General features: G+C 49.6%; 1 protein-coding gene across 2 annotated transcripts; it reads left to right on the forward strand.

The window, feature by feature from the left end:
• The first annotated feature begins 489 nt into the window (after positions 1-489).
• nek1 (NIMA-related kinase 1) lies at positions 490-21,121 on the forward strand. 2 transcript variants are annotated; one of them, XM_084444899.1, is made up of 35 exons: positions 490-532; positions 975-1,123; positions 1,297-1,393; positions 2,523-2,620; positions 2,905-2,988; positions 3,125-3,192; positions 3,344-3,430; positions 4,590-4,644; positions 4,982-5,182; positions 5,290-5,359; positions 5,452-5,588; positions 5,939-6,013; positions 6,552-6,611; positions 6,701-6,748; positions 6,860-6,940; positions 7,537-7,706; positions 7,791-7,913; positions 8,915-9,017; positions 10,206-10,289; positions 10,403-10,480; positions 12,227-12,322; positions 12,422-12,637; positions 12,751-12,819; positions 12,950-13,172; positions 13,306-13,437; positions 13,561-13,731; positions 13,835-14,047; positions 14,132-14,237; positions 14,698-14,774; positions 15,787-16,004; positions 17,238-17,395; positions 17,843-18,189; positions 18,450-18,583; positions 18,705-18,837; positions 20,322-21,121. In XM_084444899.1, the coding sequence occupies exons 2-35, from the start codon at positions 1,007-1,009 to the stop codon at positions 20,333-20,335; spliced, it is 4,143 nt and encodes a 1,380-aa protein (XP_084301025.1). In that variant the 5' UTR covers positions 490-532; positions 975-1,006; the 3' UTR covers positions 20,336-21,121. The 2 variants fall into 2 exon arrangements, with proteins under 2 accessions (XP_084301025.1, XP_084301026.1); XM_084444900.1 differs by having other exon boundaries at positions 13,309-13,437.
• Positions 21,122-23,210: the final 2,089 nt, after the last annotated feature.

Raw genomic sequence — 23,210 nt, forward strand, 5'->3', positions numbered from 1 at the left:
AACTTATTTATGTCTTCATCGTATAGCTAATATGACAACCCATTTTATTATAGATCCATGCGACAAAACCGGCTAACTTACAAACTCAGTCAAAGATTTCTGTAACTAGTAGAATGGCTATGCCTACTACTGGTTGATATGACCTCTGGTTCTGTTTGTGTCCTGATTGTACCATGTCTGATCGGTGCATACAGAAACACTGACAACACCGATTGTTCTGTTACAATCAAAGATAGGCTACTGTATGTGCTCTTCCAGGAAAGGCTACTGCAACTCCCTACAACTCTTGCCCCCAGGCTCGCAAACAGCTTGTGGTTGCTAGGGAAAATGTTCACTGCAACAAATAATAAAAAAAAGGCGGAGATAAGCCTTGATTGACACATGTGCAAACCTCTAAGAGACTGACTGCAGGACAGTTGACCAATGAAATGTCAATGTTTGCTTGATAGTTAGGTAGAGAGCACGAGTGGGGTGCTTGCTTGAGGCGATCCGATTTGATGCATCAAAGCAGCAAGTATCCGAAAGCCTGATGGTAAGTAGACTACTGACTTTTTCCTAAAGATATTTAGCTACCTGCTGGGAAAGCGCACGCTCATCAACCTGAATTTAGGCTGTGTGTATTGATGCCTCCGACCACCTTGTTTTACCAGCAGCATCAACCCGCAGCAGACTGGCGGGCGTTATGGGCCCACCGCTAACGGTTACTAACGTTAACGTTACCAGAGCATGATGAGTGCTCTTATGTCGCTCGTAGACAGCGTGATGAACTGCTGCCACTCGCGTGTTTGTACTAGATGTTTTATATTTCTACCAACGTGCAGCAGTTACACGCGGGACCTATGTTTTACCCAGCATCACGAAGACTGCCTGTAGAGCTATCCTATGTTGTGCGGTGGTGATCAGTTGTATTATTGTACGATAGGTTCAGCATCAACTATTCATTCCAGGCTATAAATATTGTATCCCCTATACAGCCCCGGCACGAGGAGTCGGACCTTCCAGAGACATGGAGAAATATGAAAAGGTGAAGAAGATTGGGGAGGGTTCTTTTGGAAAGGCGATCCTTGTCAAATCCAAAGATGATGGCCGACAGTTTGTCATCAAGGAGATTGGCATCTCACGGGTAAGCCAAAAATGCAATGCATTTTGTTTGATTGCTTGAAATTGTATTTTACTTAAAACATAATCTCTCTTTCTCTTTCTTCTCTCTCTTTCTCTTTCTTCTCTCTCTTTCTTCTCTCTCTCTCTCTCTCTCTCTCTCTCCCCCCCCTCTCTCTGTTTCTCTCCTGATGACAGATGTCAAATAAAGAGAGGCAGGAATCACGTAAGGAGGTGGCTGTGCTTGCAAACATGAGTCACCCCAATATCGTCCAGTATAAGGAGTCTTTTGAAGGTAAACACAACCCATAAACAAGTCAACCTATTTCAAGTGCCTGTTTGTCTTACTATCCTCAAAATCACCTGTGATGTACTGGCTGATATGGGAATAATGGCTACACACTACAGTGTCTGTGGCCGAATCCCAAATCAGCCCCTTCCCACTCCGCCACCGAGTGTCACTCCAAATGAAGTGTCACTCGCAGCTGTGGAGGGGACTCTCAATCGAGGGGGAGGGTATTTAAATGGAAAGCCAAATGTGGGACGGACTCCCCACTCCACCGGAACCGACCGGGACAGGGCCGTCACCATGGCATGTTTAGGTGATTTATGGTAAAAATGTTTGATTTATAAAAAAAATATATATAAATCACTATAAATAAATACATGTATGATGAGGAATGGTCAAAAATCCAAATGCAAATATGTTTTTGCAAATGAACTTTAAATGAATACTATAACACTGTCCCGAGACAAATACATCAATCAATAAATAACTTACTCCCATGCCTCTTTGGCAGCATTCCTTTTTTTGTGAAGATCCATTTGCATGTCGCAGCCTAATCAGCTACTTTGTCTGTTCCATTGTCCCTGTAAATAATGGAATATATGATATACATTTGACGTAGACCTAGGCCTATTTAGATTTATTTTGTCAGCTTTAAATACAGGCTTTTAAGAGTTTGATACAAGTCGAGCGATCTAGGGATAAAGTGATGATGTTCTCCTATTTTTGGTTTTATCTTTTGACACCAAATTCTGCGATTTTGTTTGAGGCTGTGAAATCAGTGTGAGGAAAACATGTTTGAGTGCTGTAAAATAATAAAAAATAATTGACAAGTGTTGGAAGACAGAACTTTATTTATATGCTGTTTCCTCTGGCATCGTGAACGCGAACGGAGAGGGAGTGGATAGGGCGAGGGCTTAGGGGTTGGTTTGAGATTGCGCCAGTGTGTGTCTGGTTCTGTTTCTTATCTGATCTAGGCCCATTAGTAAAGAGGAAATGACCATCTAATCTCTTTCCCTTAATTCAGTTTGTAGCCAGGGAAATATAATTACAGGGTTATCCCTCCCTTGAGCATCTGAAACATGACAGCAAATAACCCAGGTTTGTTTTGCTTGCTGCAAACCTGTGTGTTTTCCAGAGGGCGGATGTCTGTATATTGTGATGGATTATTGTGAGGGAGGAGACCTCTTCAAGAAGATCAACTCTCAGAAAGGAGTGCAGTTTCCAGAGGAGCAGGTAAAAGGCACATTAGATGAGACTCAACTGAGTAGTATTTTACATCAGCAACACCCATGCAGTAAATGTGTCCATGTAGTGAACTGATCTGCAGACAGATTACTGTCATTGAGGATGAGCCAGAGAATATCCTTATTCGTCAGAATAAGCAGGCGAATGGTTATTCAAAAGCCTATTAATGACTTGTCCGTGGCAGCCATCGAAAGTATTTATTATGCAAAGCTGTGAATGGGTGCTCTGACTAAGGAATGAGTCTTGTGTGTGTTTCATTTGTTTTGTCATAGATCCTCGATTGGTTAGTTCAGATTTGCCTTGCTCTGAAGCATGTACATGACCGCAAGATCCTCCACAGAGATATCAAATCACAGGTATAGTCACATGCAAAATGATGCGATGTATGTTAATCTAATACAGTAATATATGTTTCGGCTCTCTCCATCATGTTGTACATCTAAGTGGCATTCATGATAAGAATAACACCGTCTTGTTCAATCCCCTGCTTAGAACATATTTCTGACCAAAGATGGAACCATCCAGCTAGGAGATTTTGGGATTGCCAGGGTGCTGAACAGGTGAGTCAGAATATCTAGCCATGCGAAGAGAACATGTAATTATAGTACATAGACTGTGTTCATATTGAAGTGACAGCGCTGAAGTGCTGAAATGACAGCCTAACCTAAGCGTGGTGCAGAAGCTTAACTCCACCACTCTGCTCTCTCTCAGTACTGTGGAGCTGGCACGGACCTGCATTGGGACGCCATACTACCTGTCACCTGAGATCTGTGAAAACAAGCCGTACAACAACAAAAGGTAGCACACTCATCCGTAGTGGGCCCAGTCTGAACTCCTGTACTGCACTCTCGAGTTTACAGTATTATTGTATAGGAGCACATTCAAAATGGGTAGCAGTGATTATAGTAGTGATTTATTCAACTGACCTCTTTCCCACACACACACACACACACACACACACAGTGCTGCTGAGTCACTGAGGTGTTTTGTTGCGGCTGTGTCCACTGCTTTCATGAGGTAATGGTGTTATGTGTCCCTTTTATTGAGTCCCCTGGCTGGTGTACACCCCATGCAGGAAGCCAGCATTGATTTCCTTTGGAACATATTTAGATATGCATGTAATCTAATCAACCTGAGTTACATGAGTCGGTAATGAACTGCAGCATGCTGTGAAATAATCAAAGATATTTTTTTCCACAATACTGTATACATTTTCCGCGGAATAGTATTTATACGTGTATATATATTTAAAGGAGTAGTAAAGGGAAAAATCATGTTTAGCCCTGTATTAAGGTTACTTATGATCATATACAATGGTTCAGATCAAAACGTTGACAAAACTAGCACTTTTGAGAAAGTTGATAATTGCTCTACCACCGTTTTGGTCATACAATGGATGTGGGTGGGCACCTTGAAAAATCAATCAAAAACATGTTAAACTCTCAATTTCTTTCTTTCTTTCACTTTCTCAAAAGTGCTACTTTTTTACAGGCCAAAAACCTGACAAAGGTTGGTGGACCGAAACGCTGTTTCTTGCCATAATAAAGTTGAGTTTGCCAGTGAGGACAGTGTGCAGGTCCTCGCCAATACCCATCCCTACTGTGGAGGTCCTCTGGCTACAGAAGTGTGCGGACAAAATACGCTATGAAAATGGATAAGTCACAAATTCTAAATAAGTAGAGACGATCGTCATTTTTGGAGATGCCTTGAATGTTCTGTTGCTAGCGAAAAAAGAGTGGTTGCTGTAACTCGACTAAAAACTGAGGGCTAACGATGGAACATCCAAAATGCAGCGTCTCCAAACGCGACCTGTCCACGTTCATTGCGTATTACGCCGCGTGAACGAGTGTGAATCCATCCCAGAGAACTCACCCTCCGCCATGTCGTTCTGTGTGCTCTCTCTCTCCCCATCTCTCCCCCTCTGTCACTCTCCTCCCCACCTCCCCTCTGCCTACAGTGATATTTGGGCTCTGGGTTGTGTCCTGTACGAAATGTGCACCCTTAAGCATGCAGTAAGTATCCTAGGCGGGTTCATCTGGACCCAGAGTCTGTGTCTTGGCTCTGTAGACCTGGTGTTGCTGGCAGGGCCCGGCAGCACAGCCTCAAGCCTGTTTGATCCATCTCTCCTTCTCTCTCTCATACATAATGCATGAGTGTCTACCTGGAACTCAGCCAGCAGTCGTTAAAAAAACAGATCACTGTTTCTGAGGTCCGTTCTTTCATCAGACTGTCCAGAGATGTCTGAATGACACTTAAGAATGTTTAGGCCACCGTAGTGTTCAGTCAGTGTGTGTTCAATCACAGCAGTTATCAGTGCCTAAGAGGGATCCCCCGCTTGTCTCCTCTTAGTTTGAGGCGGGCAACATGAAGAACCTGGTCCTGAAGATCATCCGGGGCTCGTACCCCCCGGTGTCGTTCCACTACTCCCAGGACCTGCGCTCCCTCCTGGGCCTGCTGTTCAAGCGCAACCCCCGGGAGAGGCCCTCGGTCAGCAGCATCCTGGACAAGCTCTTCCTCTCCCACCGGATCCACCGGTTCCTCACCCCGCAGGTGGGACGAGTGCTCGGAGGGACGGATGGTCGGCCGCTGATTCGCGGTGCGAGAGCCATCGCTCTGAAACCCCGTGTTCTCTCTCTCTCTCTCTTTCTCTCACACAGATCATTGCTCAGGAATTCAGCCATGCCTTCCTCCACAAGCATAAAGGGGGCGTGGCCCAGGGGGCACCAGGTAAACGCACGCGCCACCAATGGCTATGTCTGGGGCTATGTCCCCAAGCTAAGAGTTACTAACGCCATTGTGATGTCATGTGACCTCTCCAGCCAAGCGTCCCGCCCCTGGCGCCACGGCCCTCGCCCCCGCCCAGAAGATCACCAAACCAGCCGCCAAATACGGAGTGCCTTTAACTGTCAGGAAGTCCTCAGAAGCAGCCAAGAAACCGGCAGTGAAACACAAACCGGTTAGTATTCTACAGCTGCACGGCATGGGTAGGGGGGTCCTTGGGTTTGACCTCTGACCTTTGTTGGCAGGAAGAGCCTGTAGTGGGCCATCTTTCTCCTTTGATGCTGATGCATACAATACTATTACTACCTCAACTGAACAGCTGTTCAGTGCGTGTGTGTGTGTGTGTGTGTGTGTGTGTTATGGAGATGTCTGTCATGTTACATTGTTCATCTGTCACTCAGCCAGCTCCAGCTCCCTTTTATCTGGAGTGTTTGTCTGTGTGTGTATATCATATATGTGTGTGTGTGTCTGTGTGTGTGTGCGCGCACACACATCTTCTGAACCCTAGTGTCATATGTTGCTCAGGCCCCCCTCCCAGCAGCCCCCCAGAGAAGACTGAGTCGAGTGGAGCTGCTGCAGGAAGAGAGGAGAAAATCAGAGGTACAGCTGAAGAGCGCCCCCTACCTCCCGTCACCCGTATTAACTTCCGGATCTCTCTTGTTTTTCCTCCTCCCATTAACACGCGGCGTTCCCTCCCTCCTTTCCTCCTCTCCTCCCCGTCTTCCGTTTATCCACCCCCCGGCCTGTTTGGAGGTTCCTTCACCTCCTTCCTCCCTTCTTCTCTACGCCCTCAGTAGCAGCGCTGACCAGCCCCCCCCTTCCCCCGACTTCCAGCAGCTGCCCTGCTCAATCAATCAATCAATCAAAGCTTTATTTGTATAGCGCATTTCATATCCAGAGGCAACACAATGCGCTTTACAGAGAACAAGAGAGGTGGGCCTACGACCCACCCCTACATATTCCAGAGGGAAGCAAAAAAACAGTATCACCGAGGGGCCAGATAAGTGAGCTGTAATAATTCTTCCCTAATTCTTCCCTGACCCCTCTCAACAAGGCGATGGAGCAAGCTCCTGGAGTATGTTTGTCTACTGGCTACTGCTGTCATCCCACCTTCATCCAGACCACTCTGTTCCCTCAGGAGGGGGCCAGGAAGAAGAGGATGGAGCTGATCGAGAGGGAGAGGAAGCAACGGGAGCAGGTGAGTGTTTCCTGGACAGCTCTCGGTCGCGGACGGAGGAACCTCGGCTGTTGTCGATCTTGACAAAGTACCGTTTCCCTCCTCTTCAGATGTTTCTTCTGAAAGCGGGGCAGATGAAGAGGTTTGAGAGGGAGAAGGTGAGCCCCAGAAACGTTTAGGGCGACCATTGTGTAACAAGTTGCGTCGATCCGGTTCTGTCTGTGTCTGACACACAAAGCTCCTGGTGACCTTTGAACTTTGGCCCGCAGATGAGCAGAATAAACCGAGCTCGCGAACAGGGCTGGAGACACGTCCTGAGCTCCAGCGGCGGCAGTAGCCCTGAGAGGAAGGTGAGCCATCCTGCCCCGGACGAGGCGAGGGGTAGATGAAGACGGGATGTATATATGTATGCATGTATATATGTATACTCCTTGACTTGTATACTCTATATATATATATATACACACACAGACAGACTGAGTGTGTGTATATATGTGTATATATATATATATATGTATATATATATGTGTATATATATATATATATATAAAGATATAGATAGTACACATATATTGTGTACTCCTAGACTCATGTACTTGTATAGTTATTTATATTTATACAGATCGAATGTCTGCAGGTCCATATATATCTGTCCTATAACGTGCTGCTACTGTTCATATGGTTGTATATATAGGCCCTGTTATCCCTCTTTTTTATGCTGCTACCCCCCCCCCCCCCCCCCACACACACACACACACCTTATCTGGTGTCTTCCTTTTGTTACTCTGTATCTCTCTTTCCTACCTTCCTGTAACTTTTCAACTGCTGGTACGCCTAATTTCCCCCATGGGGGATCAATAAAGTCTCATCTTATCAAGACGGGTTTGGGGGATCAGCACGCGTCCACGGCGGTGCCCTCACTCCTCTCCCCCCCCTCTCCTTCCAGGGTTTTGGAGGCGGTGGCATGAGGGCGGTCTGCGGTGCTCCCGCCCGGGCCCTGGGCCCCGGCAGAGGCCCCTATGAACACCACCACGCCGCCCTGGACCAGCTGGCCAATGCGCTGCCCAAAGAGGGCGCCAGAGAGCCCGCTCCCGCAGGAGCAGACGCTCCCGTGAGGTGGGGGTCCGGCCTCAAGTTTCAGCCTCAAGCTTCCCTGTGTATATGAACACGGGGGCTGACCAGGTTGTCTGTGTGTACCAGGGGTGTGCCCGCGGGGGTGGGCCCGGCGAAGCCCAATGGCCTAGCTCGCCTCCCGGATCACGACGCTGTGAGGAGAGAACTCCGCAGGCTGGAGCACGTCACCAGGCAAGCCCACGTCAGCAGGTCAGTCGACCCCCCTAGTCTCTCTCCAGACTCAAATATTACGTTGAATCGCTGCGCTCCGCATACTACTGTACATAATAGAGTCTGTGCCACTTCGCTGCCCAAGCTGGTGTTCTGAGGGCATATCGACGGTTCAAAATTGAAAGAGTGACAGGTCGTAGCGGCAAATGAGAATCGCTAGCCCCGGTTAGATGGGCGGGGCATATCTATGGGTGGAAACGCCTGATCGCGAAAGTCGTTACCGATTGTTGTCGCCGGGATTCCTGCGAAACCAGTGAATTGCCAGAATTTGAGCACCAGATTTTTGCATGAAGTGTCCCCAGACCCATAGAGAGATCTGCAGCGCGCAGTAACTCAGTTAGCATAGCTTACGTAGCGTATCAGTGAAAGGACTCTCATGGGTCTGGTGTTGAGACTACCGTTCACCTACCACACCGGGGCACCTCTCTCTGCCCCTCGGCCAAGACATGTTCTCTAAGGTTGCGTTGTGTTATGCCGGGCTCACACTACAGGATATTTAAAATCCTAACCGATTTCGAAATCGGGTTACATCACGCACATATAAGGAGAATCTTAACAGATATTCTTCTTGCGCATCTCAAACAAGCACACACAGCAAGATTTGAAAATAACGGCTCATCACGGCTCATCACACACTACAGGATCTTATCGTGCCCGAGGGAGCAACGAACCACTGGTCTCGCCGTCTCACATGCAAAGTCGGGACGTAATAATCTTAAATATCAAACATGTTTGATATTATCGGGGCCGCCCCGGTGGGTCTGCGAGCCGATCGGGAGGTTTAAGATTGGATCTGTAAACCACTCACATTACAAGATCATCTGGACCGATCATCGGCCCCGACCAACGTTCCAGACCAGATTTCTCCTCCGATTGTCGGGAGGGGTGAATCTGGGATAAATCGGCCCAAAAATCCTGTAGTCTGAACCTGGCATTAGCCGGTTGATGATGTCATCATCCTGGTCCTTTTGTCTCTCCAGGTATCGAGGACAGATGGCCGCCGAGCGGGCCAATCAGGTGGAGGAGTTCCTGCAACGTAAGAGGGAGGCCATGCTGAACAAGGTCCGCGCTGAGGGGCAGCTGGTATGTAGTCGCCCCCCGCCCCCCTCCCCCTCCACAGAGGACATGGTCTCTATTAGAGATTGTTAGCGAGTTGACCTGAGGTTCCTTCCCCAGATTCCCTTCCCAATTGCTTAATCTAGTGTCATCTAGAAAACATTTTTTAATCAAAAAGGTAATGACCCATGTTCATTGGAGATGAGTCGCTCTCAGATCGATTTCTTAAGGGAAAACAGAGGGAGGGAAAATGTTCTGTACAGTTCAGTGAACCTGGAGAGTTCTCAGAGAGCGAACGAGCTGCTTCCGTGCTCTCGGGATGGTCGCGGCTCATGACCACCGAGGTGTCAGCCGGTCAGGTTGCAAAGGGCCGAGTCCGTCTAAAGTGTGGTTGAATTGAACGGCGAACAGGGTGCCCGGCAAAACCCGGCGGCCGTCTGGGGAAGCCGGTCGAGCGCGCTGCGCTGCAGGAGACCCAAGGAGGAGGAGGTAGGAGCCCCGGATTCTGGATGTCCTGCCCCCCCCCCCACCCCAACTCACACCATCCCTGGGTTTGGCTTGTCCTCCTCCACTTGTGTCTGCATGGTGCTACCCTCAGACACAGTCCCAACAGCACCCCCACCCCCCCCACCCAGACGCCCACTCCGTGTACTGCATGGCGATATGAGAGTGCGCGCCCGTGTGTGTGTGTGTGTGTGAGAGAGAGAGAGAGAGAGAGTGTGTGTGTGTTGACTGTCAGATCTGATGCAGACATTCTTTTATTTGGATCAGTTTTATATAATTTGTTCCTCTCCATATGATATTAATCTGCACATTCAGTTTTGTCCCCATATTTTGTTGTGACTCATCTCACATAACGCTGCTTCTTCTTGAGACGTTTGACTGTCACATTGCAAATTGTTGTTGTCACCATGCAAATGAGACGGCGAAAGAAATGTTTTTCATGCCGATTGGCCCTGGTGTGACTAACTGTTAATGCTCATGCCCAATGCTCAAAAGTGGGTATTTATGTGTCAGCTGAAAACATTGTAAATGTTATATGTATGTGATAACAGTATAACTTGTGAATGTCACAATGTCATGAGCCTTCTAAGGCTCATTGTGATATTACAGTGTGTGGAGCTGACCCCTGTGTTACTGTGTTACCTCTGGTTTTACGTGTTTGGGGGGGGGGTTGCGTGTGTGTCATGGTAACGTGTGTGCGTGCGTTCCCAGGAGTACCTGTCACGGCTGAGGCAGATCAGGCTACAGAACTTCAACGAGCGCCAGCAGCTGAAAGCTCGACTCCGAGGCGAGAAGGTATCGGACCTCTGGCACCACTGCTCTCCGGGTCACAACATTCAAAGACCGAACCCTAAGTCTCCCTTTCCCTCCTATCACAACCCTAACCGTGACTCCCGCCTCTCCACCAGTTCGACAGCGATGGCTCGGATAGCCAGGAGTCCACCGAGGAGGCGGAGCTGAGGAGGAAGAAGATCGAGGCTCTGAAGGTGAGAGGTCTTCTTCCCTTTACTACCAGTACGTCCTCAGGGCTTGACATGAGCACTGGCCTGCTGGCGCGGTGCAGTCTTGAACACATCCGGGCCAGTAAATAACGCTTTTCAATGGCCCACTTGGGCCAGTGCAAATATAACTTTCAGATCATGTATATATAGATATATACGCTTACAATTATCTTCCCATAATAAAACACATTTTTAAGAGAATTGCGACTACGAATCGTTTTCGGAGAATAAGCAGGCTGCAATCACATTCCACAAACAAGGCAGAGAGCACGGAGACACAATGATCACGGGTGAGTTCAGCCCCGACAAAACGTTTGTTTTGTTACAGTATGCTTTCCAGGTTGAACGACACGTTTTCTCTGTGTTACCCAATCATCAGAGTGTTCCAACACACCACCGTTTAACGTTTGCTACATTTTGTTGGGGCTGAAGTTCAACTCGCCCCAGCTGTACACAGCCACAGCTTGGCGTGACAAGACGAGAACTTGAATGTGAAGCCAAGCCAGCCGAATACCTTAGACATAGCCGCTAATCAATAGCCGCTAATAAAATGTTTCTGAAGGCACCAGCTGCCAGCCAAAAACCTGGCAAAAAACATCTGAAAAAAGAAACCACCTTTCACCAGAAGCACTGCGCGATAATGACAGGGAGTATGAAAAAAAAACGAAAGAGTTTTCCAGCCTCCCGAGCCAGATCGCTGGCCTTGGCTAGGGTATGATGAGGAGAAGGGAGAAGTATTTTGCAAGCTTGGCCAATCTATGCCAGCGTATGCAGACAAGTGAGTGAAAACATTAGACAGCTCTTAAGTGAAATAGCTAGCTAACTAGCTAATATGTTTGAAGGTTTAGTTCTTAGCTGACTTTTGTAATTGCTGACTAGATCCCATCATCACCAACATTGACTTCACATGTACAGTACTTGTATCACGTCATTCTTCTGAGCCATGATGATGATGATGATGAACCACTAGAAGCACTCTTCACTTGGTGACAAACCACTGATATCTGATTCTATAAAATGCTTGCCATGTATGTCCTGTCCTTTTAAGTGTTAGCAAAATGTGGCTATATCTTCCTGGGTAACGTTAGTGATACAACATTGAGGCCAGTGATAGAACATTAGGGCCAGTAACTTTGAAAATCAAAGTGTATGTCAAGGCAAATTCAACTGTATGTCAAGCCCTGGTACTACAGCTGCCCCTAGAAAGTACGTACTTTGCACGCAGTATGCATCCAATTGGGATATACTAACTTGTCATAACATTGACCCTTCAAATTTGACCACATCCATCGCTGTCCACGAAGCGACATTCGTCCACAGCTGGGATTCATCAAAACGCCTCCGGCGCGACTCGCACATGTCACATAATTTCCGCTGAGCAAAGGATTGTGGGTCAGAATTGCCAGAAAAGTGTGCTGGCTTACATACTGCAAAATACAACCGGATGTAGTAGGACATCCTGGTATTTTTGCCATACTGCATGTGGCATACTATGTATTGGGACATACTACATCAATTTCTGGCATACTATTGTATATAGTATGGACGTATCCGATTTGGAACGCAGCTCATCTCTCAGTCTCCGAACGTGTCTGACAGGCGTGGGGGTGGACACACTTTAAAGCCACACCCCCGTATGCAGGTTTTAAAAGCATGGTAGACGATTGGCCCGCGGCTGCGTTAGAAGGAGCGTAGCTGACGCTGCGTCCGGGTCGGTGTCTCCTCCGCTAGGCCCAGGCCAGCGCCCGCGCCGCCGTGCTGATGGAGCAGCTGGAGAAGAAGAGGAGAGAGGCGTACGAGAGGGAGAAGAGAGCCTGGGAGGATCACGTGAGTCTATTACTCCTCCCTTCCTTCCTCCCTCCTTCCTTTCTCCTTCCTGCGTGCCCCGCGGCCGTTAACCCCGGACCTCCGTCGTGTTTGTGTCAGCTCGCAGCCGGAGGCCTGAAGCCCGGCGTGGTCGCGGGAGGTGTGGCGGCGGCGGTAGCACCTCCCCCCGACACCCCTCCCCTTCCTCCTCAGACTGGCCCCTTCCCTAAGATAGGCCCCTCCCCTCAGGAGGCTGTAGCCGAAGCCCCGCCTTCCCTCACACCCCCCCTCGCCCTGGCCATCTCCATGACCAGCGCTCTCAAGGATGTGGGGGCGGTCAGTAATCGCACCTCTCCAGACACAATATATTATTCGGGAAGTGCTTCATCATTCAGAGCTGATGTTATGTATGTTTGTTTGTTTGTTTGTTTGTTCGTTCCACCCCTCAGTTTGCTTCTGGGGAGAGTTCTCCCTCGAAAGAGGAATCCCCAAAAGCAGAAGTGGCTGCTGTCATTCTGGTGAGTGAGGTCATCGGGACTTGCACACCATCACTCAGCTTGTAAGTCTGCATTAGCTGGTGGTGATGCGTTTGCCGGCGGTGTCCTGGTGCTAACGTATTTGCCGGCGGCGTCCCCACGCTGCTTTCAGAGTGAGAAGAAGGAGATCCTGCGCCGGCTCAACCAGAACCTGAAGGCCCAGAGCTCCGAGGACCAGCAGCAGCAACGCCCCATCCCCCCCCAGCCAATCACGCAGGAGCGAAGGCCGTCCTCGGGCGGCGGCGGCGGCGACAGGAAGAAGTGGGACGCCGTTGCCCCGCCTGTCCTGGCGGTAGCCCAGCAGACCCTGGAGGACACCTGCGTTGGGACCTCCGGTGAGCTGACCACTCTCAGACCATCCAAACACACAGCACACCCTGAGCCTCTCACACCACCGCCTGCCCCCCCCCCCCCCCCCCCCCACACACACACACACACACTCATCCAGCTCCAACCTGCCTCCCCCAGCAGGACCCCAGACTCTAACCCCCGAAGAGAGGCCGTGTTCTGGGGGGGAGAGGAGGAAGTGGGAGGCTGTCGCTCTGCCGGTTCTCTCCGTGGCCCAGCAGACCCTGGAGGACACCTGTAGCAGAACCGCTGGTGAGCTGGACCTCCCCAGAGCTGACTACTACCACACCAGTACCCAGAAAAGGCTGAGTGCTGTCTTGTATTAAACTGTAGACCTGTGTGTGTGTGTGTGTGTGCACGCGCGCGTTTCTCAAGAGAGGACAGTGGGTGAAGTAATCCGCATGGAAGACCCAAAGGATGACCCTCCTAGGAATTTGCGGGAGCGGAGTCCGGATTCTCTGGTGCTGAGGGTTCAGCAGGAGGCGGAGCTTCAGCCCCTCACTCAGCTACTGGGGAACGTCAGCGTCTGTGAGGGGACGCCCCCTGGTGAGTCATCACTCAGCCACCAATCACCAACCACCTAGTGCAGTCTCCCCGCCTCTCCTGCTCACTGGTTAATGTGTAACGAGGGCTGTGATTGGTCCCCCAGACACCCTGAAGCCGAGGGCGGAGACGGATGTTGTGGGAGGGGCCGAGGAGGTGACGCCCACAGAGCTGACCCTGCCCGCTGTGGTCCCGAGCGCCGAGGTCAAAGGTCGGGAAGCGAGGGCGACCTCAGCGGACGTCCTGGGTCAGGGGAGGAGCCAAGTCGCCGTGGAGGAGGAGACGCCGGAAACCTTGACTGACCCTGCAGACGTGGAGGGTCAGTGGATGGTGTATTCTAAGATGTCTGAGCTCTTCATACAGAGAGCAGTTCATGATCCAGGAAGTCTCTTCTCCCCTGCAGAGCCTTCAGACCTGGAGTCAGTGGTCTTGGAGGAATGGCCGAAGCAGACCTGGCACCCCCCAGCCGGAGTACTGCAGGCTTGGGAGCAAGACGCCCCGCAAACAGGGTGAGGGTTCACTGGGTTCCCCTCCAGGCCTGGAAGTAAGAAACCAGGAGGAGGCCCAGCTCTGACTTAGTTCAGTGTCATGTGATTGAATCAGAACCAGAATTTGTTTATTGCCATGTACTTGGAATTTGCTTTCGGTTGTGGTGCATAACATTGAGACAACATTGGACAGGGCGCAGGGACGAGACAGGACAGGGCGCAGGGACGAGACAGGACAGGGCGCAGGGACGAGACAGGACAGGGCAAAGAGCGAGTACAACATGCTAGTGCAAAAAAGAAGAAGCTGTGGTCACAGATTAGGCTTAATCATCCGGAGCTTGAGGACTAAAGTTGAGGACTAAAGTCGTACTACTGAGGACAAATCATCAGTCCTTTCCATGTCTCTGTTCAGAGTACAGAGTCCACCCACCCTGATGACATCATGATTGTCTGCAATACTGTTGTGTAACTTCCCTTCCAGGCCACCAGAGAGCAGTGGCACGCCAGCAGAGGCCAATGAGGCTGGAGAGAAGGCAGAGAGACAGCCAGAACCTTCAGGTTGGATGAGTTAAACAAATCTACTATACTTTTAGAAAGTTTGCTTTTTGATTGATTGATTTATTTGTTAGTTTGTTTGCTTTTATTTATTTGTTTATTTGTTTATTTATGTATTTAGTTAGTTGTACTGTTTAAAGTGCACATTAATCAACATTGCTGTAAATGTGCCAGTTTTAGCGAGTTTGGCTAATTTTGGACTGCAGTCCCTAGGCAGGTGTAATGACAGCCAGAAAAGACACAAGCCAATTAAAATGGGAACAGCAATACTATACATACAGCAGAGCACATTTCATAAGAACACATAAAATACTTTAAAACAAGGACACCAATATATTTATTTCTGATTTGATCCCGTTTTCACCCAATTTGGTATCCTATCACACCCGACCTATTGCCCTATCACTGCTGAGGGTCCATCGCACAACCCAGCGATTGGGGAGAGAGAGCCAGCAACCCGACTCTCTCAAGCCCGGGACTCCAGACGGGGTCGCTGTGGAACCTGGGACCGAAAGTAAACTAACCACCCTCAGTGGCCCAGTAGGCCACGCCCCCGTGAGATCCGTCCATACTCAGATGTGGCGAGACCAGGCCGTGAACCCCGGTCCCCGGTGGCCAGTTAATTTCATTTTAAATGAGCGATATGTGTCACCCTCTCTGGTAAGCACTTAAGACTGTTCCTTGTGTGAGCTGCTCAGAGAATGCTCACTGTCTGAAGGCAGTCCTCAATAGATGTTACACAATCCCGTCTGGCCACAGATAATATTACACAATACCCCCTGGACACAGACCTTGTGTTTAATGCTTTATGAAATCACTAGGGGGGGATGGGGGGACAGCAGGAGCCTAAGGTTGGAAGTTCACCCTCCCTCTCTCTCTCCCTCCCTCTCTCTCTCCCTCCCTCTCTCTCTCTCTCCCTCCCTCTCTCTCTCTCTCTATCTCTCCCTCTCTCTCTCCCTCCCTCTCTCTCTCTCTCTCTCTCCCTCCCTCTCTCTCTCTCTCTCCCTCCCTCCAGGCTTGCCGGACGCCGAGGAGCCTCTCTTCCTGAGGCTCTGCTCCCCCGCCCACCGGCGCGCCGTGCTCCTGTCTGCGCTCTCCGCCCAGTCGTCCACGGAGGACTCGTCCTCCTCGCTGGCATCCCGCTCGCGCTCCGTCTCCCCGCTGCGCTCCAAGCACCAGGACACCCTCCTCATCGGCCTCTCCACCGGCATGTTCGACGCCAACAACCCCAAGGTGAAGTAAAAAAATACAAAAAAACACACACAAGGAAATGTCTCTCCCCAATTCCCTCTTCATTATATAACCATTACTCTCCCCTCCCACCACATCGTCTTCCTGTTATACATGCCGCATGTTCATTGGTTGATAACTGCTGCCAGCCGAGTACCGGCCTAAGCAGCCTAGACAGTATGGTAAATGGTAAATGGACTGCACTTATATAGCGCTTTTATCCAAAGTGCTTTACAATGGCCTCTCATTCACCCATTCACACACCAATGGCGGCAGCTGCCATGCAAGGTGCTAGCCTGCTGATTGGGAGCAATTTGGGGTTCAGTGTCTTGCCCAAAGACACTTCGACATGTGGACAGGAGGAAGCGTGATTCGAACCGCCGACCCTACGGCCCCCTCCCCTCCCCCCCCCCCCACCCCAAACATTGGACGACCCGCTCTACCACTGAGCCACAGCCGCCCCGTACTGGGAGTATTCAGTCCTCACCAGGGAGGAACATGTTCTGTCCTGAAGAGCTAATCAGATGTAGAGGAGATGCACTCTGGACCCTCTGTCTGCTGACAGCACAGGGGTATTTTTAGGCTCCCTCTCTCCCTCTTTTATTAATGAAGAGGCCTGGAATGGAACCAGCGCCATTAATCACATGACGTGGAACGGGGGCCTGATATATAGAGGGAGGGAGAGGGGGGAGAGGAAGAGGAAGAAGGGGGGAGAAAGAGAGAGGAAGGGACATCTATCATCCTACAGCTTTCATACTGTAACCTCCATCTCCCATCATCAGGGACAAAGGGACAGGGAGGAGATGTTCAGTCCTTTTTTGGCTGAGGTGCGCTGTCCAGAGCTGTGTGTGTGTGCATGTGTGTGTGCATGTGCGCGTGCGTGCGTTCATGTTTTCAGGCCTGGACAGAGCGTTATTAATGCAATTCTTCCACATCCCTGTGTGTGTGTGTGTCACCATACCAGAGGCCACTACACCGGATGTTTCACTCTTGAGTGTCTCTCTCTCTCACGCACACACACACACACACACACATCCTCGAGTGCGGCAGGCACTCCAGCACACTGCGACTGACGAGCCTGAAACTCTCCATGCTCCCACTCTGTCACGCTCGGTCACCTCGACCTGCACCAGTCATCACCACAGAAGTGGTCCAACACCCAGAGAGGGTGTGTGTGTGACAGTGTGTGTGTGTGACGGTGTGTGTGTGACTGTGTGTGTGTGTGTGTGTTTGCAGATGCTGCGAACCTGCTCCCTCCCAGACCTCAGCAGGGATTTCAGCCCCCTGCAGGACCCGTCGGCGGCCAGCGGGGGTGCCGCGCCCCACAGCGGGGGCCTGGAGATAGAGGACCTGGAGGACGGGGCCAAGGACGAGGAGCACTCAGAGACTGAGGAGTAAGACACACACACACACACACTCCATCTCCCTCTCTCTCTCTCACACACACACACACTCTCTCTCCCTCTCTCTCACACCCGCGCACACACACACACTCTCTCTCCCTCTCTCTCTCCCACACTCTCCCTCTCTCTCACACACTCTCTCTTTCTCTCTCTCTCTCTCACACACACACACACACACACACACACTCTCACTCTCTCAAATCTCCCTCTCTCGCTCTCTCTCACACACACAGACACTGTTTACCTTTCTCTCTCTCTTTCCCTCTCTCTCTTTCCCTCTCTCTCGCTCTCTCTCTCTCTCTCTCTCAAAAGCAAAGCTACTCTGATAGTATCCCATGCATATTTACATTACGTTAAGCGCTTGTGTGCTTTGTTCAGCGGACTGCGAGGCAGGTGCAGTGTGTGTGTGTGACGGGTGTGTGTGTCCTGCTTTCTCAGTGTGTACGAGGACGAGGATCTGCAGGAGCTGCGGGCCTCCATGGAGAGACTGCTGCAAGAGGAGGAGGAGGAGGGGGGGGACTTTAACGGAAACCCCCCCGGCGACGACGATGAGGAGGAGGAAGAGGAGGAGGAAGAGGCCCTTAACGGGACAGCAGCCGACGTAGAGGAGGACGACCTCCCCGGGATGGTGGTGGATGATGAGGAGGAGGAGGAGGATGAAGAGGAGGAGGAGGGTTCTAACGGGAGCCCGGGGGATGAGGAGGAAGCAGGGGTGCCGCTCACCAACGGCGTGGGGGAGGAGCACCACAGCAGCGGGAGCCAGCTCAATGAGGAGTGGCATTCAGGTCAGGAGGTCACGCAGAAGGTCATAACCCTAACCTTAACCCCCCCCCCCACCCAAGGATCCGCTGGGTTAGCTGTATATTGTCATGAGGGGCTTGTAGTAGTTTTCTTGGCCACATCCCCCTTGAGTGATTTGTATCTCAATGGGGTTGTTCCTGTAATGTTTTATCTAATGGTTTAATGGAATGGACCCATCATGCACTGTACCAGGAAGTGTACAGCGTGTGGATCAGTCAGGGAGCTGCTGTGTTTCTGTGAGCAGATGAGAGTGGAGAAGAGGAGGACGGCGAGGTCGAGCAGCAGGACAGCATCTTCAGCCGCCTGGAGGAGCTGCGCTTCAACCTGGAGCAGGAGATGGGCTTCGAGAACTTCATTGAGGCCTACAACAAAATCAAGGTAGGCTGCGGGAGCATCCATTCAGCTACCTCTGATGCACGGACGGGCGGTTGTTCACTACATCTGAACACCTTTGTCTCCCCTGTGTGTGTGTGTGTGTGTGTGTGTGTGTGTTGTGAAGGCCATCCACGAGGATGAGGATGAGAACATCGACATGGGCTCCGGTATTGTGCTGAGCATTCTGGGAACTGAGCACCAGCACCTGTATCCCAACATCCTTCACCTGGTGATGGCCGACGGAGCGTACCAAGAGGGTGAGCGTTCGGCCTTCTACTGCACCTGTCTTTCTCCCTCTCTCTCTCTCTCTCCCTCTCCCTCTCCCTCTCTCCCTCCCTCCCTCTCCTTCTCTCCCTCCCTCTCTTTCTCCCTCCCACTGTACTGTCATTGTCCCACAGCGTTCCTCTCCCGTTTTGTTTCGACACGTCTCGTCGTCACCACAGGCAGGACACGTGTTCCTCTGTTAATTGTTGTGTTCCAGCAGCCGCTGCCGGTTTCCCGTGAACCGGTTCTCCCACTGCGGCCAAATGCGTGAGAACATAACGAAGCAGTTTAATCTAATCTGCCAGGTCCTGTCCTCTCCTAGCACTCCCCCCCCCCCCCCCCCCCCCCCCAAGGCTTTGCCCAGTCACGTAGGGCCTGAGTGGAAGTGATATACGCCCTGACGACCCCCCCCCCCCCCTGTCCTCTGTGCCAAGTCAGCTGTCAGACACCAGAGGGGGTGGGGCCAGGGGCGCTGTTTCATTTGGCTTCTGATGGAACCCCTCCAAGACATGAGAGACCTCAGACAGTCTGAGTCCTTTCTCTGGTTGTTTCTCTCTCTCTCTTTCTCTCTCTCACTGGCCTCTCTCTCTCTTTCTCTTTCTCACTAGCCTCTCTCTCTCTCTCTCTCTCTCTCTTTCTCTCTCTCACTGGCCTCTCTCTCTTTCTCTCTCTCTCTCTCACTGGCCTCTCTTTTTTGCCCTTTATGAAAGGGTCTGAATATGTTAAACATCTTTCTCTCTCTCATGGCTAATCTGTCTCTTGCAGCTTTCTTCCGATCAATTTTTATTAGATCTTGCGTGTGGTGTGAGAGTGGTGGTCTGGACACCGGAGGGCCAGTAGACTGACCGCTCTTACCCTGCTGCTGCTTGTATCCTTACTGGACAGACAGACAGCTCTCTCCTTCCCTGCTCTTCTCCCTCTCTCTCACCCGCTCTCTCATAGTGACTGACTGCGATTAGACCAACCTTCCTCCTGTTGCGTTAGAGTGTTATTCCTCTGAATGTGATGGCGTGTCTGTTTTGTGTTGCACGGTGGCCTACACTGGAGGGGGTGAGGGGTCAGCGGTCGCTGCCTTGAATCGGCAGTACGTACGGGCATGCTGGGGTGTGACTGGTGACCTGACCCACGACTGCTGGGGCCCTGTGTGGACTCAGCCCCTCTCTGGCTACTGCCTGCATGTCTAATGAATCATTTGGTTTAACATGCAGCTGTTTCTGTTTCTCTCTCTCTCTCTCTTTCACCCTTTCAATCTCTCTCATACACTCGCTCTCTCTCCCTGTCTTGCTCTCTCTCTCTTGCTCTCCTTCTCTCTCTCTCTTTCTCTCTCTCTCCTTCCCTTCTCTCTCTCTCTCTCCTTCCCTGCCCTTCTCTCTCTCTCACTTGCTCTCTCATACTCATGCTCTCTCTCCCCGCCCCTCTCTCTCTCTCTCTCTCTCTCTCTCTCTCTCTCCCCGCCTCCCTTCATTCCCTCATTTAGATAATGATGAATAGAGCTTGTGCGACCAAGCTGCTGCCAGCTAAGGACAATCTGCTGGCCATCTGATGTCTTCCCATGATGCACAGCGTGTGGCAGAGGAGTTTCTGCATGAAGAGCCATACATCTGGAGGGGTTGGAGGCCCGGGCCCCCGTAATGCATGCTGAATGATGAGTAGCCCTCACGATGACTGCATTTCCTTCCATGTTCAACACCGGACACTGTTTAATGACTAACATCCATATGACTGAATAGATCAGTAAAGCTTTCTGGTAACCAAAGTGGCATTCAAGGTTTTGTCAATTGTGTGTGTGTATGTGTTCATACAGTATGTTATTGGAATACACATTGTCCAGTAGTTTTTGACCTCAACAAGCATGTTCGTATGTTAAATGGTACCGTTTTGGTCCACTGTGGCCCGTTGGTAGGCAGCTCTGGTCTTCCCTGCATCAGGTGTTCAACACTGCACTGAATGGTAGAAGCAGACAGCGACTACCTTCAGAAGATAAACCAGGTCAACCTCTCATACTCTTACATTTCTGCTCAAACTTGTGAGGATTCGACACAAACCTCATTTTTTCTTACTTGCATTTTTTCATAAAGACGTAGGTTAAAGGTTATCTAATGCATTTTTTCACATTTCTTACCAGTCCAGTTAACACAAACTAGTGAAAGAAAAGCTGGCGTTTTTCCTGAGGATGATATATTGTATGTTGCCGTAGCAGCAGCTGCACTGGGACGCTGCTTGCTTGTTGTAAGGGCAACTAGTTTCTCTGTAAAGAGCAATGTAAAGATGTAAAGCAATGGTCGTAGAGATTTTAAAGCATTATAACTATTTGACGATGAAGTAAATATTGTGAATCTTTATAATTTGAAATAAACGCTTACATATTTTCAATTTTTTGTCGTGTGTGTGTGCGCACGCGCGTGCGTAGTGTTCAGAAACATTCCTTTTACTGCTCTTTTCACAGACCTTAAGTGTGTATTGTGGCTGCTGCTTATTGCAGCTTTTGCACACCGAACTGTTCCCACCCCAGCCACTGTAAAGACTGAGGTAGCGAGACGGTTGATCCTGTTCTCAGGACTACAGTGTGTTGTATTTAGCTACCTGTAGAGAGATTGCATCAGCCTCTATACTTGAGAGTCAGCACGCCATGAGCCATGAGGTCAGGTCGTTCACTGTGGCTCCTAGCCAGGGCTGGCCCGTGTGGACCTGACCATCCATGACAGATGTGCAGCTGCCAGAGGCCTCGACCAGAGAGGGAACCCTGTGTGGATTTACTCCGGTCTCAATAATCCTGAAGAGGAACAATAACATGATAGCCTACTGTACAGAGATAAGATCAGACAGAAACACCAGCAAGTGTAGTTGTTCCCACTGCACTCAGTTCAAAAGGTTGAAAAATGAATTCTGTTCTGTCATCTCATGAATCTTTCACTTTGTTCAGCCGTGCTCACAGGTCATAAAATGTGAAAGATATGTGGTTTACATTTGTATGAAGCTGGAACATTCATCAGCTCCCTCCCCCACATTCCCTACACCTTCAACAGGGATGTGTTTCAGGGCAATTGCTACTGTAGTGCTTGAGCCTGTCTCCAAAAAGCAGAACATTCAATATTCATGATGGTAGGCTATCGTGTTTATCGTGCTTTTTTTATTTCATGTCCTGCCATTTTAAATGCATTCTTTGACTGTTTTATCTTTTGCAGAGAATTGTATATCACCGGCTTAAGTTGGAAATATTCCTATTAAGGGACGCAATGGAGGTGCTGATGGGAGTGATTTCAAAGTTGCTTGTGATGCATATGTAATGAGAATATGACATTAAACCTACTATGTTATTCTGATAGACTAGTTCCATCTCCTGTGTCAATAAATAAATAGCATACAGAGTTCTACTGTAAGATAGATACCCCCAAGCCCAGCTGAGTCCTGCTACTCTACTGTGGGAGCTGAAGATTCCTCTTCTGTTACTGCTTCATCTCTAAAATGAGTGATCTGAAATTGGTTTTAGCCTAATATGTTGCTGTCCCATATTCTGCTATCCCATTTCTCTAGCTGATCCCTGGGAGAAGATTAATTGAACTCTTGGTTTGAATTTCCCACAAGGCCATTAGTTGGCTTGGTCTCGGCTCTCAAAGGAAAAGCGTGCACAGACGCAAACCCACACACATTCACATTCAAACATATTCAGTATTCACCGACATTCAGCCCCGGTCCCTAATCTAATCTAAAAGCAGTTAGCCCCAGGTTGTGATACTAACTTTGAAAATCGAATCTGAGGAATGCAAATGTAGCCTGGCACTCAAACGGAATTGCCATTTCGTAAGTGGGCGTGAGATTCAGGCTAATGCAAATGGAGATTCATTTTAGGTCCTTTAAAAAAAAAAAAAAAAATTTATATAATTATCTTTCATTGCAAAGGTAATGTGATCACTGAAAAAAAAAGAGTGCTAGACCCTTTTGTAACAGTAAGCTACTGGAACATAGAACCATTATACAGTTAGTACAACCATTTTGAAAAAGGTTCTATGTAGAACTTAATTACTATGGACATTAACAATAATTAATCTTGGCGATAACATCCTGGATTTTAGTTTATTCAAGAGATTTATTTGCACACCTCCCATTAGAAATGGTGTCATGTTCTTATCAAATAGGCTATCTTAATATGTTATTCATTAATATATTGTGCTTCAAAGTTAATAACTCACTAAACACTAACACAATAACACATGGCTGTATTGCAGTCGGTTTGTTTTTCACATTCATCTTTATCGACAGCAGGACTTCCCATGAGGATAGGCTAAAGGTCGGTTTTAGTTCTCCAGCCCTTGGAAAAAAATAGGACGTAGGGATTATGTCCAGTCTCATCTTCTCCTCCCTCCTC

The sequence above is a fragment of the Borostomias antarcticus genome (genome assembly GCF_949987555.1).
Source record: "Borostomias antarcticus genome assembly, chromosome: 10".
NCBI classification, from domain to species: Eukaryota; Metazoa; Chordata; class Actinopteri; order Stomiiformes; family Stomiidae; genus Borostomias; species Borostomias antarcticus.

Excerpts from the sequence above, each read along its gene's own strand:
- nek1 (XM_084444899.1), top strand. The coding sequence starts at position 1,007 with ATGGAGAAATATGAAAAGGTGAAGAAGATTGGGGAGGGTTCTTTTGGA. Across the intron at positions 13,173-13,305 it reads CACCTGCGTTGGGACCTCCG|CAGGACCCCAGACTCTAACC; the intron begins GTGAGCTGACCA and ends TGCCTCCCCCAG. Across the intron at positions 13,732-13,834 it reads CTGTGAGGGGACGCCCCCTG|ACACCCTGAAGCCGAGGGCG; the intron begins GTGAGTCATCAC and ends TTGGTCCCCCAG.